At 35.3% G+C, this 15,082-nt stretch overlaps 1 protein-coding gene across 1 annotated transcript; it reads right to left on the bottom strand.

The window, feature by feature from the left end:
* Window positions 1–3,772: 3,772 nt before the first annotated feature.
* dhcr24 (24-dehydrocholesterol reductase) lies at window positions 3,773–13,080 on the bottom strand. Its single transcript, XM_081378201.1, has 9 exons — window positions 12,601–13,080; window positions 11,433–11,591; window positions 10,863–10,968; window positions 9,294–9,412; window positions 8,946–9,209; window positions 7,708–7,851; window positions 6,040–6,237; window positions 4,292–4,470; window positions 3,773–4,129 (listed from the first exon to the last, which is right to left on the bottom strand). Exons 1-9 carry the CDS (start codon window positions 12,829–12,831, stop codon window positions 3,976–3,978), a joined length of 1,554 nt encoding a protein of 517 aa, XP_081234327.1. The 5' UTR covers window positions 12,832–13,080; the 3' UTR covers window positions 3,773–3,975.
* Window positions 13,081–15,082: the final 2,002 nt, after the last annotated feature.

Raw genomic sequence — 15,082 nt, 5'->3', positions numbered from 1 at the left:
GGTTTGTATACTGGTGGGCGTGCTTTATGTGGATGCTTTTTGATTACGGTAATTCTTGATTAAGGAAAAGGTGTTTTGCACATGTACATACACACATTTTGCTGTCTATATGGGATATATAGAAAATATATATGTATGTTTAGTCATATTTAGCTCACTTCTGGGTATTTGTTCTGAAAAAATGGTTAAGCACACACAAACATTTGGCTATAAATGTAGCCTACGTTTAAAATTCTTATTGTTATTTAAATAAGTAAAACAAATTACTTTTTGAAAAATATTTGGACAACATGTTTGATATGTCAGCAGTTGAGAATTTTGGGTCTATTCACCTCAACAAAGGACCAGATGACTGATAAAGACTTTAATTATAGCTAAAAATCAGAGGATTCACTCCACTCCCACTCACTTCTCTTCACAGGGCATGTTCAAACTGGTGGATTCATTAGTGCTCAACATGTCATTGGTGTGTATTTAATGAGTGTGAATGAGCAAAGGGCAGGGTAACTCTCTTGGGCGCTTTCTTTACTGTTTGTCCCACTGCTTTGATTAACAATTGTTCAGAGCAATTACCATGTGCAACTAAAGGAGAACAAAACCAGAAACACCAGGGACTTCATGAACATTTGTGAGTGGATTTGTGAATGTATAAAAGAAACCTTGGGCCAGACTTGAAAAATGTACATACACTCACCTAAAGGATTATTAGGAACACCTGTTCAATTTCTCATTAATGCAATTATCTAATCAACCAATCACATGGCAGTTGCTTCAATGCATTTAGGGGTGTGGTCCTGGTCAAGACAATCTCCTGAACTCCAAACTGAATGTCAGAATGGGAATGAAAGGTGATTTAAGCTATTTTGAGCGTGGCATGGTTGTTGGTGCCAGACGGGCCGGTCTGAGTATTTCACAATCTGCTCAGTTACTGGGATTTTCACGCACAACCATTTCTAGGGTTTACAAAGAATGGTGTGAAAAGGGAAAAACATCCAGTATGCGGCAGTCCTCTGGGCGAAAATACCTTGTTGATGCTAGAGGTCAGAGGAGAATGGGCCGACTGATTCAAGCTGATAAAAGAGCAACTTTGACTGAAATAACCACTCGTTACAACCGATGTATGCAGCAAAGCATTTGTGAAGCCACAACACGCACAACCTTGAGGTGGATGGGCTACAACAGCAGAAGACCCCACCGGGTACCACTCATCTCCACTACAAATAGGAAAAAGAGGCTACAATTTGCACGAGATCACCAAAATTGTACAGTTGAAGACTGGAAAAATGTTGCCTGGTCTGATGAGTCTGGATTTCTGTTGAGACATTCAGATGGTAGAGTCAGAATTTGGCGTAAACAGAATGAGAACATGGATCCATCATGCCTTGTTACCACTGTGCAGGCTGGTGGTGGTGGTGTAATGGTGTGGGGGATGTTTTCTTGGCACACTTTAGGCCCCTTAGTGCCAATTGGGCGTCGTTTAAATGCCACGGCCTACCTGAGCATTGTTTCTGACCATGTCCATCCCTTTATGACCACCATGTACCCATCCTCTTGATGGCTACTTTCAGCAGGATAATGCACCATGTCACAAAGCTCGAATCATTTCAAATTGGTTTCTTGAACATGACAATGAGTTCACTGTACTAAAATGGCCCCCACAGTCACCAGATCTCAACCCAATAGAGCATCTTTGGGATGTGGTGGAACGGGAGCTTCGTGCCCTGGATGTGCATCCCACAAATCTCTATAAACTGCAAGATGCTATCCTATCAATATGGGCCAACATTTCTAAAGAATCCTTTCAGCACCTTGTTGAATCAATGCCACATAGAATTAAGGCAGTTCTGAAGGCGAAAGGGGGTCAAACACAGTATTAGTAGGTGTTCCTAATAATCCTTTAGGTGAGTGTATCTTAACTGAATTCCAACAAGCTTAGCGCATAAAAGTTTGGAAACATATATATTTTTTATGTTTTTGGAAAAAGTATCTTATCACCAAGGCTGCATTTATTTATACAGTAAAAACTAATATTGTGACATATTATTACAGTTTAAAAGAATTGTTTTCTATTTGAATATATTTTAAAATGTAATTTATTCTTGTGATGCAAAGCTGAATTTTCAGCATCATTACTCCAGTCGTCAGTGTCACATGATCCTTCAGAAATCATTCTTTGATTCTTTGAAACATTTACTATTCTTATTATCAATGTTGAAAACAATTGTTTTTGCTGCTTAACTTTTTTTGTGAAAACAATATTCAAACATTTGTGGTCAGATTAAGAGAGAGAGAGAGAGAAATTAATAGAGAAATAGATGGATGGATGGATTGTCAATGTTGTGACTGAACCTTTTCTCTTACCCTAATCTGGCAACATTTCACCTGGCAGTTTTATAGGCATGTGGGACCATTAAAGAAAAGACTTGAAGGTATAATTCAGTCACTAGAGGGAGACATGGGAGAAGTGTTTCCTTATGCGTTTTCCATCATTTATGTGCATTTTAATGACTGATTATAGATATTAGTGAAGATTTGTAAGATGGTTTAGTTTTTGAGGGATATTATAATGTTGCCAAAAAAAGAAAAATGTTCTTTTGAAGCAAAGATATTTAATTAATATGATATGGAGGTGACTGCTCAACAAGGTATTATCATAAAGTTCCAGCATCATGTTACAGGGAGAGACTGGGAGCAGTTAATGTTCATTTGGGCCAGATGGATGATAGTTTTTATATGATATATATATTCCTCAGGCATAAATCCACTTCAACCCAGCCCATACACATTAACCACTGCCATCAGCACCAGAAAAAAACTCTGCGGAAGCTCCATTATTAGATACTGAACATTTATATTGATCAAAGCAAAATTCAATGACATCAACAGCAGGACAGTCTGTATGGTTTAAATTATTCATTTTAATGGATATTTTAAGACTGCTAAGTATGTGACATCCAGCACACTGAAAATACAAATACAGAATATATACTGTGTGAACAGTATAAAAGGGCAAAAACAAATTCAGAAGGCCACACATATGATATTTAGATAAAAAAAAATGGCTTATGTTTTTAGACAAAATACTAACCTATGTAACTGAATAACTGACTAAATTTCATACGCACACATATATTTTTCATATTAAAAAGTGGTACATTATGGGTCGAAAACAAATGCTAAACACATTCACAAACGGTGCCAGGCGTATATTAAGTGCTTTAATGTTTTTAGTATATAAAATATCCTTTTCAACACACCTCTAAAATAAATCAGTATGTTAGATATTGTTAAGACATCTAGTGTGAGGTAGGAAACATTAACAATGTAGGAAAATAAAGAATTTGTTCTTAAATTTCATTTGTTTTAATAATCATTGGTAATTATGGAAGCTCATTTCCAGCATGAAATAAAAAAATGTTATTGCGGAATTTTTTTCACTCACAATTCTGAAAAATTTTCTAGTAGCAATTTCGAGCTTGTCTATAAATAAAAAAATGATATATACATATAAATGAAACTATTTTAGAAAACGTTATATATATATATATATATATACATATATATATATATATATTCTAGTCCTATATAGCTTCAATAGTAGCTCTTATAATAAATGTTTGTGAAATGATGCTTAACAGATCATTAGTCAACGTTTTCTAAAATAGTTTCATTTATAATTTATATTTATTGACATTTGAATGTACATAAATTACTGATCTGTTAAGCACCATATATTGTTTAAGTGAATCTTATCATGTTAAACTTTAAAAAAAATAATAATAATAAGGGCCTTTATTTTTTGTCTCAAATACAGACATAGGAGTTGAAATTTGAAACTTAGCTGGTGTTCCTTCAAGAAATAAGAGTATTTGCCCTTTAAGTGTATCTGCCCCAATGTGCTCATGTTCTTCAGCAAAAGCGTTGTACAGTTTATTTGGCTGTTTTGCTGGTCACACCTTTCAGGTTTGCTTTGATTCAGTGTCTTGCAGACTTGCAGATTTTGTCAAATACTTCAGGAAATGCATCTTTACAGTTGAGCTGCTCTCTGAGTTTATGATACAGTGTTCCATCGAACATCTCCCAGAATTCCTGTCGTTCCATGTATACATCAGCATACAGCATCTGGAATCTAGATATGGAAGTGCTGTGTTATAAAATACCCGGGTATTTCTGTGACAATAATGTTTTAAAGACTTTTATCACTTACAATTTTACAGAATTTCAAAACATGGTTATTGAAATTTAGGCCAGTCTTTGCCAACTAATGGAAAGGTGAAAAGTGATAACTGACCCATGAACCTCTCTAACAAACTTCTCCAGCTGGCGCGTGGATGATTTGGCTTCAAAGTGTTTGACTTGGGGCTCCCCATACGCTCCGATATCAACATACAGTTCATCTTCATTTCCTTTAGGATGCACCATTCCCGGCTGATTGGGCAGCATGAAGGGACACAGCCACAGAGGATACACCTACAACACACATCACCATGAGAAAATGCACTAAATGTAGTACATTGCATATACACTATCATTCGAAACGTGGAATCAGTCAAGTTTTTTTATTATGTTTTTGAAAGAAGTCTCTTATGCTCACCAAGGCTGCATTTACCGTATTTGAACAAAAATTCATCAAAACAGTGATACTGTGAAATATTAATGGGATTTAAATTAACTTTTCTTTTTGAATATATTTTAAAATGTAATGTTTTCTTGTGATCAAAGCTGAATTTTTCAGAATCATTACTCCGGTTTTCATTAGCAGTGTTTCCATCCAAAGTTGTGAATTTAACTTATGCGCAGGATTGGAATATCGCGTAGCGTTGAGTCTGTTGTCAAAGTTATTTGGAATAATTGCCTAAGCCATTTCAGAGAATGACTAAAACAACATTTCAGATGCTATGCAACTAGATCTGTCTGCTGGTTGGTCCAGTTATGCCGTCACATTGTGCAAAGTCACAATTTTGATGCGCATCGAGGAATTTATTTGGTAAATGTGATTCCATCATACTTTATGCACGTTTTCTTACTGGATAAAAAATAAAAAATATCCGCCTCAAGTGAGCGCATACTTTTTTTATGCACATTTTTGAATTTATGCGCATCTTGGCATTTCCATCCAGTCTCTTTATGTGATATCCAAAAATTTGCATACAAATAGTATGATTATTTTCTCCTTAAAACTGCAGTGAACCAAAGACCTCCTTGTCATTTCCAAACCAAAACCAAAGTCTCAAAAACGTGGTTTGAAATCGCGTACCAATCAGGTCAACGTGTGATCGCCAACGAGCTGGTGTGAGTGAGTGGAGGCGGGGCTAATTTGCATATTCATAGAACTGCATATACTACATGAGGCAAGGGTTTAGAGTTACATTCAAGCTATTTTAAGGCATGAAGAATTTTAAATATGAAAAAAAAAAAAACTTTTAAATATGTAATTTTGGTGATCAAAGGTGAGTTTTAAGGTTTTCAATTTCATTGATAATGTTACAAAGATTTATATTTTAAATAAATGCTGTAAACTTTCTATTCATCCCGAAATAAGTTTTCACATAAATAAGCAGCAAAAACTGCTTTCAACATTAATACAAGTATTATGTGACACTGGAGTAATGATGCTGAACATTCAATTTATCATGCATAAATTACACTTTTAAAATGGAAAACAGAAATGTTAAAATGTAATATATACAGTATGTGTGTGAGTGTATTGGCCCTTTTTACATTGTTCTGATTTGGCTGCTTTACAGCTGTTCAGTTTGTAGTCTGGAAGAGAATTAGCTTTTTGAGTCATGGGTTCCCGTGAGAATTTCTAATGTGTTTTCAGAATAGCAGCTTTCGATTTTTGAGCAAAATAAAGTCTGTGGTGAGCATTACCGGAACAGACTTTCATATAAACAAATATACTTTGATGCCTGCTTTTTCAATAAATTAAGAATTCTGTTTTAAAACTTTAGCATGTTTAACATGAAAAATAACAGACAAAAAAGTACAGAATTAATACTAGCCAACAATTTGTCACCACATGTTTGTGTGTCTCACGTGTATGTCCTTGTGGAAGCGTAGGATGGAGGTCTTGATGTGTTTCATGGGGACCAGCATGTCCTGCACCACATGGTGCTGCTCGTACAGTTTGCGGATGGTCTCTCCCTGCGTGAGCTTCAGCAGAGAGATCTTAGGAGGAACCATCCAGCCGAACACATACCTGAACAAAGGGTTATTCCCAAACGGAATGATGTCCTGAAAAACAGACAACAAGGAAATGGTGGAAGGAAATGTGATGGAAAAGCAAACCAAAGTTTACATGGTTGATAGATGAAAAAGTAAAGGGGAACAAGATATAGAATAAGACATATAAGAAATGGGCTGACCGATGAGTGTTAACAGGAATATTACAGGACGTGCTGTTAGCAAATGCAAGAATATGTGTACATGTATTACAGCATTCTTTATGATCACAAAATTCATGTTTGAAAGTCAAAGCACACTCCTGACCTGAGCTTTTGCTGCATAATTTATTGAGTAATGTTAGACTAGTGCTGCCAATCAACAGACAATGCATGCTTCCTGTAGCTAATGGAAGGCTTCAGTGGATATACAGTAATGCATCAAAACTGTGTGTGAGAATGTTTGAGAGTGAGACAGAAGGGTTAAGAGAGAGAGAGAGCGAGAGACGTCGCTTTATTAAGATGGAAGAGAAGAATAACAGTTGTCTCTTTAACTATGCATTATGGGACAAATGAAAAATGCTCACGCTAATGCAACCCATAGAGGAGGAAGCAAGTGTTTCAAACTCTTGATGCATTTGAAGTGTACAGTACACCACAAACCAAAAGCCGAATTGAAAGTTAAAACTATGACTGTCTCAATGAGAGTCTGATATTAATCATATCCCACATGCAAAGCAAGATGATGACAGTTATTGTTATTATTTCTTGAAAAACAAATATGAAAAAAGGCATATAATAGAGACCACGCCCACACCCGGGGGGAAAACAATCAAAACGTCTCCATTGACTTTGCATTGCGAGAGGCTGCCTCCTTGTCATTTCTTGCTTCTAACAAAAGACAGAAAAATGCCTAAAAGCTGATGTGTGACAAGGTGTACAGCAAACAAGCTAAAAAACCCAGAAATACGTTTTTATTAGCTCTCGACCCCAAAAAACGAGTGTTTAGGACATAAAAGTGGATACAGACAGTTGAGACAGAGCGTCACGTGTCTCATTACTCTGAGAACTAACGTACGCCCGCTGGAGGAGACCGTAATCGGCAACACAGGATAGTTTATCTTACAGAAATATAATATATAAAACTGACATTTGGATATTTGAGTCATCAGTGACCAAATGTTTAACTTACTGCACACGTGGTGTATTTTTAGTGCATATTGAGTGTCAGGATCCCACAATTTACCCATTCGTTCCAGCCTGTATCCACTTTTATGTCCTCAAACACTCATTTTTTGGGGTCGACAGCTTATGAAAACTTATTTCTGGGTTTCTTAGCTTGTTTGCTGTACACCTTGTCACATGGCAGCTTTTAGGCATTATTCTGTCTTTTGTTAGAAGCAAGAAATGACAAGGAGGCAGCCTCTCACAATGCAAAGTCAATGGAGACCGTTGGACTGTTTTCCCCCCCCGGTGGGCGTGGCCTTCAGATTATGACGCGTTGCGCTCTGTCTCTATTGGGTGATTTTGTTGAGTAATTTACTTGTAGTTCCCAGAAAATGCTGCGGGTGTGTCTGTGGTAGTAGTGCCGGAGAGGAATGTACTCCACTGCTACACGGTTCTGCTTGAGGAAACCCTCCACATGCCGAAAGAACCACGGCTTGAAATAGTAACCTATACAGTTTGTCTAACAGACAAAGGGAAAGACAGAGAGAAAAAGAATCTGAATGATAATGCAATGGGGTTTAATTTGAAATGTTTTCATAATAATCACACGAGTGTCATTGAGAAAGTGGGCCGTTGCCAATATGTGAACAGGCGAGTGGGTATGGATGCTTGTTTCCACCACGGAATAAAAAAAAAATTGAAAAAGTAATTGCAAATTTTTATCACACAATTCAGATTTTTTTTCTCAGAATTGTGAGTTCAACACTCAATTCTCCCTTTTTTTTCTCAGAATTGTGGGTTTAACACTCAATTCTGACCTTTTTTCTCAGAATTTTGTTTAAAACTCAATTCTGCCTTTTTTCTCAGAATTGCGAGTTTAAAACTCAAATCTGACTTTTTTTCTCAAAATTGCGAGTTTAACACTCAATTCTGCCTTTTTTCTCAGAATTGCGAGTTTAAAACTCAAATCTAACTTGCTTTTCAACTGCAAGTTCAACAGAATTCAGATTTTTTTTCTCAGAATATCAAAAATTTCAAATTTAACATGGACTTTGGAGTTTAACACTCAATTCTGACTTTTTTTCCTCACAATTGCAAATTTAACACACATTTCTGACTTTTCTTTTCAATATTGCGAGTTAAAAACTCAATTCTGACTTATTTTCTCAGAATTTTGACTTTGACACAGAATTCAGACCTTCTCAATATTGCGAGTTTAACATGCAATTTAGATTTTGTTCCTCACAATTGCAAGTTTTACAAAGAATTCAGACTTTTTTTTATCACAATTGCAAGTTTTACGCAATTTTGACTTTTTGTTATTCTGACTTTTTTTCAATATTTCGAGTTTAACAGAATTCAGACTTTTTATCACAATTGTGAGTTTAACATGTAATTCTGACTTTTCCCTCACAATTGTGTTTAACAAGCAATTCTGACTTTTTTTTTTTTTTTCTCAGAATTGTGAAATATAAACTTGTAATTGCAAGAAAAAAAAGATAAACAGTCTCAATTACCTTATTTTTTTTATCCATGGCAGAAACAAGCTTCAATAAGTGGGCCATAAAAAAAGTCTAAGAAAAAACAATCAGATTACAGAATTTTCATTATCACCTTGTCAGGCTCTGCATAATCTGTCATGGTGCCCGTCATTATCACGGCCTCGTCCCGAGAGTACTGCAGTCCCTCCACAAACTGGTTCTCCTTATTGGCTGATTCCTCTGCAAACTTCTTGCAAATAGCATCCAAGCCTCGTACAGGTTCGTAACAAAGCTTCACCCATTTTCGAGCTGGAATTATCCGGATCTCCGCCGCAACCAGGAACCCCAGAGTCCCGCAGGACCAAGGAACGGCATAGAACAGGTCAGAGTTTTCTTTCTGTGAGCAAGAATTTTGTTTTAATAAAGATTTTTAACCTATCTATGTGTGTGCATTTTATATACTCTGTAACAATGGACTCACCTCAGTGCAGCGGACCAGACTACCATCAGCCAACACCAGCTCAAAGGCCACACAAATGTGCTGGAACAGGCCGTAGATGTGAGATGAAGACTCAATGCCTGTTCCCATTACCAGCCCACCTGAATCATGAGAGTCACTTTCACATACTTGAAAAATACACTGATAATATATTTGGAAATTTCCAGTGTATATATATATATATATATATATATATATATATATATATATATATATATATATATATATATATATATATATATATATATATATATATATATATATATATATATATATATATATATTTCAAATTTGGAAAAGTGCCAACTGGGAGCTAAAAAGAAATGATCAAAAGTCCAAATAACTGACCTTTGATTGCAGATGCACAGCTCTAAACTGCTTTTAGAAATGGTATTGTATAAAACTATTGCTTTGATACGGTGCTTATGGTTTCAAAATAGATATAGGAATCAATACATGTGGCCAGAAATATCTCCTATCGTCCAACACTTCACAAACACAACACACCTTTCCCATGTAGTATTACTAAGCACGGTGTCTCTACAGAATTACAAATGAATTTGAAGGAGAGAGAGTATAAAACAATTCTCCGCCAATGAGCGCTCCTTTCTGGGATCTATAAACACTTTCAGCAATAGGACCCGTATCCGCCCCGAATCTAATCTGCCTCATTGAAACCTAATTAGGAGCAGCCTCTGATGCACCATACATGGCATATAATATTGATCAGGAGAGGACGTTATGCTCCATTTAAAGAAAGCGAATATCTGCAAGTGCTCAGAGACATTAAACAAATCCCTTGCGGAGCATGCGGAAAGAGAGGGAGAGATTATTCAGGTCAGAGATGATTTACAATCTTCATCTAAATGGAGAGAAGTGTTACTGTGTGCTGAATAGAAAATGCTCAAATGCATCTAGACGCCACATAAATAAGACTTTGCTGTAATCTGAGGCTTAGTAACAAACAACTAGGCTTAACACACGGATGCTGGGAAAAGTATGTGAACCCTTTTTGTGCATGTATTATTGAATTTATCCAGATAGTCATGTGCAAGGGTACATACTTTTCCCTGCAAATTTACTAGCTGAATTTCAGCTTCGGAGGCACTTGTTTACACCGTGATACGAACAGTAACGATGCTGTCCTTTTCCTTTTGAAGTGCATGCAAAGTGGATTTGTTTTCATAACGCTGACAAAAGCGTATTCTTGACATGTCGACAACACTCAGCTACAACTACGGTGTTTGAGGGTCAAAGTTGACGTTGTTCGCAGGCAGCCAATGGAGAACATACACTGACATTATGCAAATTATGCAAACCTACGTAGGTTCGTGCAGGAAGTAAGGCTGGAATTGCTGACGACTCGTTTCAGGCAGTTATAAAATTGGTTCTTGGGAAATCTATCATGCACTTTGATCTTTTAAATTTTGCTGACCTTTTATATTCACAAACAGCTATATCACACTACATGAAAGACAATATCCCCCAAAAAACATGATAAAAGGGCACTTTAAACATTTGTTTGATTATAGATTCTCTCTCATAACCTACCAACTGTGAGGTCATCAAGTTCCGGCAACACAGGCAGTGTCCAGCCAATAGCGTTGAGCAGAGCGGTCACCTGACCCATGTTAGCTAAAGGTTCAACACGCACCACCTGGAAAATTGGTAAACGCTTGATTTGTTGTTTGATTTGGTACATTACCTCTCTTTACATTAACTTTAATAAGTTTCATTGGCTCAACAAATATGAACAGTTTGTAATGATTTCTCAAAGTTTGTAATATGGAAAACACTGTTAGCGTATAAATGAATTAATGGTAATAGATATCTCTAAAGCTATTTTAATCTTGTATAATTGACCTAGTGAAATTAAGTTGATAAAACGTGAGAATTTAAGTTGAGAAAACTTAATTTCTTTAGGTGTTACCAATTGAAGTAATTTTTTTAAGTTGATCCAACTGTTCACTTTTTACAGTGTATGATGCAAATAATTTTTGAAATTCTTATCTACAGACATTTTTACTGACCACTGAAAGCATTTTCTTTCCAAACTTTTAATGAGGAGAAGATATCTAAACAATTTTGTTGTTTAAAAAAAGCATGTCTGGCAACAGCTACCTGCCGTTTTGTGTCCACCTCCAGGATGTCCATCATGTTAATCATGATGTTCTTGTGCGTCTTCTTGTATTTTCCCACCCTGAGGGACACAGTCAACCATCCTGGACGACCTGTGCACATATATTTCTTCTTTCCCCCGTCTTTTTTCCATTCCCGCACCTGAAACATTGAAATCATCACATTTTATTAAAATCAAATTGCATCAAAGTCTCATCAAGGTTATGCATTCTTAATATTTAATTCATACATTTTTTTATTATTATTATTTATTTTTTTTACATTTATTCAGCAATAACCACAGAAAAACAGCTACACTATCTTGTATATATTTCACATACTACTATGTTTCAAGTAATTTCAAGTTCAATTTGATTCGGTCGTGACCAAAAGTAATGTCATTTACTGAGTAATTAGTCTATTTTTTATCAGTTTGACATATTCATATTTGTGCACCTCAGTGTTATTTTAGTATTATTTATATAATATTATAGTTTTTATTACTATTTAGCTTACTTTTTTTATTATTAAGTTTCAGTGTTGGTAATTGTATGTGCTAGTTATTTTTTTGTTGTTTAATATTTCTATGTAGCATTCATTTATTTTTATTTTTATTTCAGTTTTAGAAACGTATGTACTTTATTTCCGTTCAAATTTTTCTTATAATATTTATATTTTATTTTAGCTTTATTTCAATGACCAGAAACGATTTTAAAGTGTTTTTTTAGTTGCCATGACAGGTGCACCAAAGCTGTTATTGTTATGTCGAATAGTAGGGGGCGTGTCACTACCTTTTGGCCACGCCCTGTGTCACCCCATTACAACCGCGACCTGTATGTGGGGACGATCCTTGCTACTTTTTATTATTACTTATTTTTATTTTTTAATCAGAATTCCTTAAAGAGGCACCCGCTTAATAGATAAGGCACATTTCATGTTTTTCATGCATATTCATTAGTATTAGGCTTTACATGAATTTCGAATTTTAATGCAGAATGCATGATCAATCTCACTGATGTAGGCTAGCCTACTGAATAAATATTGAACAGAAAAATGCAATCAGATCCTGATTTTCTTAAGTGCAGTATTGAAGTATAATATATGAAATACTACATGAAAGTACAGTATAAAAATCCCAGGCTCTATGAATAAGCTGAGGTTTTGGCGTTACCTGTCTCTGGATGTCTCTGACTCGCTGGTCGTGCTGTTTGGGCGCTGAGCACATCTTGAAGATGATCCACGCGCGCAGGTAATAGTACACATCAAAGATGACGGATAAGGGGAGGAGAAAGAGACAAACAAAGATCCATCTCTGGTGTATTATCACGTACTCCAAGCCCTTTACTTTAATCCATAATAAAAACAAAACAACAAACCCACCCAAATATAACAACGGATCCATTCCGACAGCTTTTTAAATCACGAGTCGCCTAATTTCAAAGGAGTTTAAGAGAGCATGGAGCTTGTATCTTGACTTTCCTTTGGTAAATGTTTTTATTTGTATTTACAACGGACGAACATAAAAACACATGCATTAACGCGGTCTAATAAACTGTCATTTCATTCGACTTGTATTCGTTATGCGACCTTTCTCACTACTTGCATGCTTACGATTTGTCTTTATATTTTGCATGTATTTTCCAGGTGGTCTGAGCACCGCCCCCAGCATGCGGTGATTGGTCAGTAGAGCGTCAAATCAGATGATGCCAGTGGTTTCGTATCGTCTCTTCAGCCAATCACAAAAAAGAATCGCCGTCACACCATTGACTCGGTGCGATGAGTTCATTCATTATCATGCAGCAATGAGAAATGAGGTGACCAGAGTACAGTTACAGGCACATGTCTGACATGCTGAGCTTATCTCCTGATATTTTTTAATGATAACATTTTAAATGTGGTTCAAATGTGCTATTATCGAATTCTTTTCCAGGTTTAGCACAGCAAGGTGGTTTTTAGCGATTTCTAACTTATAAGTAAAATAAGGTCCATGGTTAACATTAACATTAGGCTACTTGAACGTTCTGAGAACATTTTTTTAATTATTGTAAAAAAATAAAACCTAAAAGACACGTTCCTAGAACATTTATGTTTCGCAAAATATAAACAAAAAGGAACCACTAGCTAATATACAGGAAACATTAGCCTACTTTTAATGTGTTTGAAAGAAGATTCTTCTGCTCATCACGCCTGCATTTATTTGATAAAAAAAAAAAAGTTATATTGTGAAATATTATTATCATCATATTAGAATGATTTCTGATCGTGTGACACCGAAGACTGGAGTAATGATGCTGAAAATTCAGCTTTGCATCACAGAAATTAATTATATTTGAAAGTATATGAAAATAGAAAACCATAATTTTTAATTTTTAATAATATTTCACAATATTACTGTTTACATAGGTAGGCTATATAGGCTATGTGTGTGTATACTGTATAGCCTATAGCATTTATAATATATATATATATATATATATATATATATATATATATATATATATATATATATATATATATATAGTAAGATTTTTAATGTTTTTAAAAGAAGTATCTCACCAAGGCTGCATTTATTTGATTAAAAATACAAACAAAAACAGTAATATTGTGAAATATTATTCCAATTTAAAACAGCTGTTTTCTATGTGAATATACAGTAAAGTGTAATTTATTCCTGTGATCAAAGCTGAGTTTTCAGCATCATTACTCCAGTCTTCAGTGTCACATGATCCTTCAGAAATCATTCTAATAGGATGATTTGATGCTCAAGAAACATTTATGATTATTATCAATATCAATATATTATCATATATATATATATATATATATATATATATATATATATATATATATATATATATATATATATATATATATATATATATATATATATATGTGTGTGTGTGTGTGGGGGGGGGGTATGTATCCTATATATATGTATATGTATATACTGTATATAGTACTATATACAGTATACAGTGTGTATACTGTATATAGCACACACACACACACACACACACACACACACACACACACACACATATACTGTATACTGTATGTAGTACTGCATATAGTACTGTATACAGTACTGTATATAGCCTAGTATACATATACACACAAACCCTATAAGAACAATCTAAAAGCTCATGATATTTCAGAGCAATTTATTTCTAAATAATTAGTGGACCTATAAACTGACGTCATGATTGAGCATCTCATGAAGGGTTAACCGGCAAACGAACGATTCACATTGATATAGACTACAACGAATGTAGCCTATTTATCAACTGAATTTTCATTTAAACCTGTTTATATACGAGACAAATCTATTTCAAAAAATGTTTAAGGTCGCCACGTAGCCTACAACAAATAGCTCGGATCTACATGACTTCTTGTTGGGGAATCATAATTTGACATTCATGCCAATAAGCATCTGGCCTACAGACGGCTCTTGGGTGGGGCATGAACTCTAATGATGCTCTTATAATGACAGAGGAGTTTGACAGCAAAGCAGCTGCGCTCATTTGACAGCATGGACTAAACCTGATGCGCGTGAACGGCAACTCCATCGAGTGCAGGCGATGTTACATTTCTATAATGCATTTTATGTCCTTTTTAGTTTAGCTACAAGTGATTAAATCAAGACAGCGGGTAAT

The sequence above is a fragment of the Scardinius erythrophthalmus genome, assembly GCF_964197995.2.
Source record: "Scardinius erythrophthalmus genome assembly, chromosome: 11".
In the NCBI taxonomy this organism is placed as follows: Eukaryota; Metazoa; Chordata; class Actinopteri; order Cypriniformes; family Leuciscidae; genus Scardinius; species Scardinius erythrophthalmus.
The sequence above is the reverse complement of the archived record's forward strand: the minus strand, read 5'-3'. Positions and strand labels throughout refer to the sequence as shown.

What these genes read in the sequence shown, in the direction of transcription:
- dhcr24 (XM_081378201.1), bottom strand. Translation starts at nt 12,831, where the DNA reads ATGGATCCGTTGTTATATTTGGGTGGGTTTGTTGTTTTGTTTTTATTA. An exon ending in TCAGAGACATCCAGAGACAG is followed by an intron (nt 11,592 to 12,600) that starts GTAACGCCAAAA and finishes TCAATGTTTCAG; the next exon opens with GTGCGGGAATGGAAAAAAGA. An exon ending in ATTATGCAGAGCCTGACAAG is followed by an intron (nt 7,852 to 8,945) that starts GTGATAATGAAA and finishes TTTGTCTGTTAG; the next exon opens with ACAAACTGTATAGGTTACTA.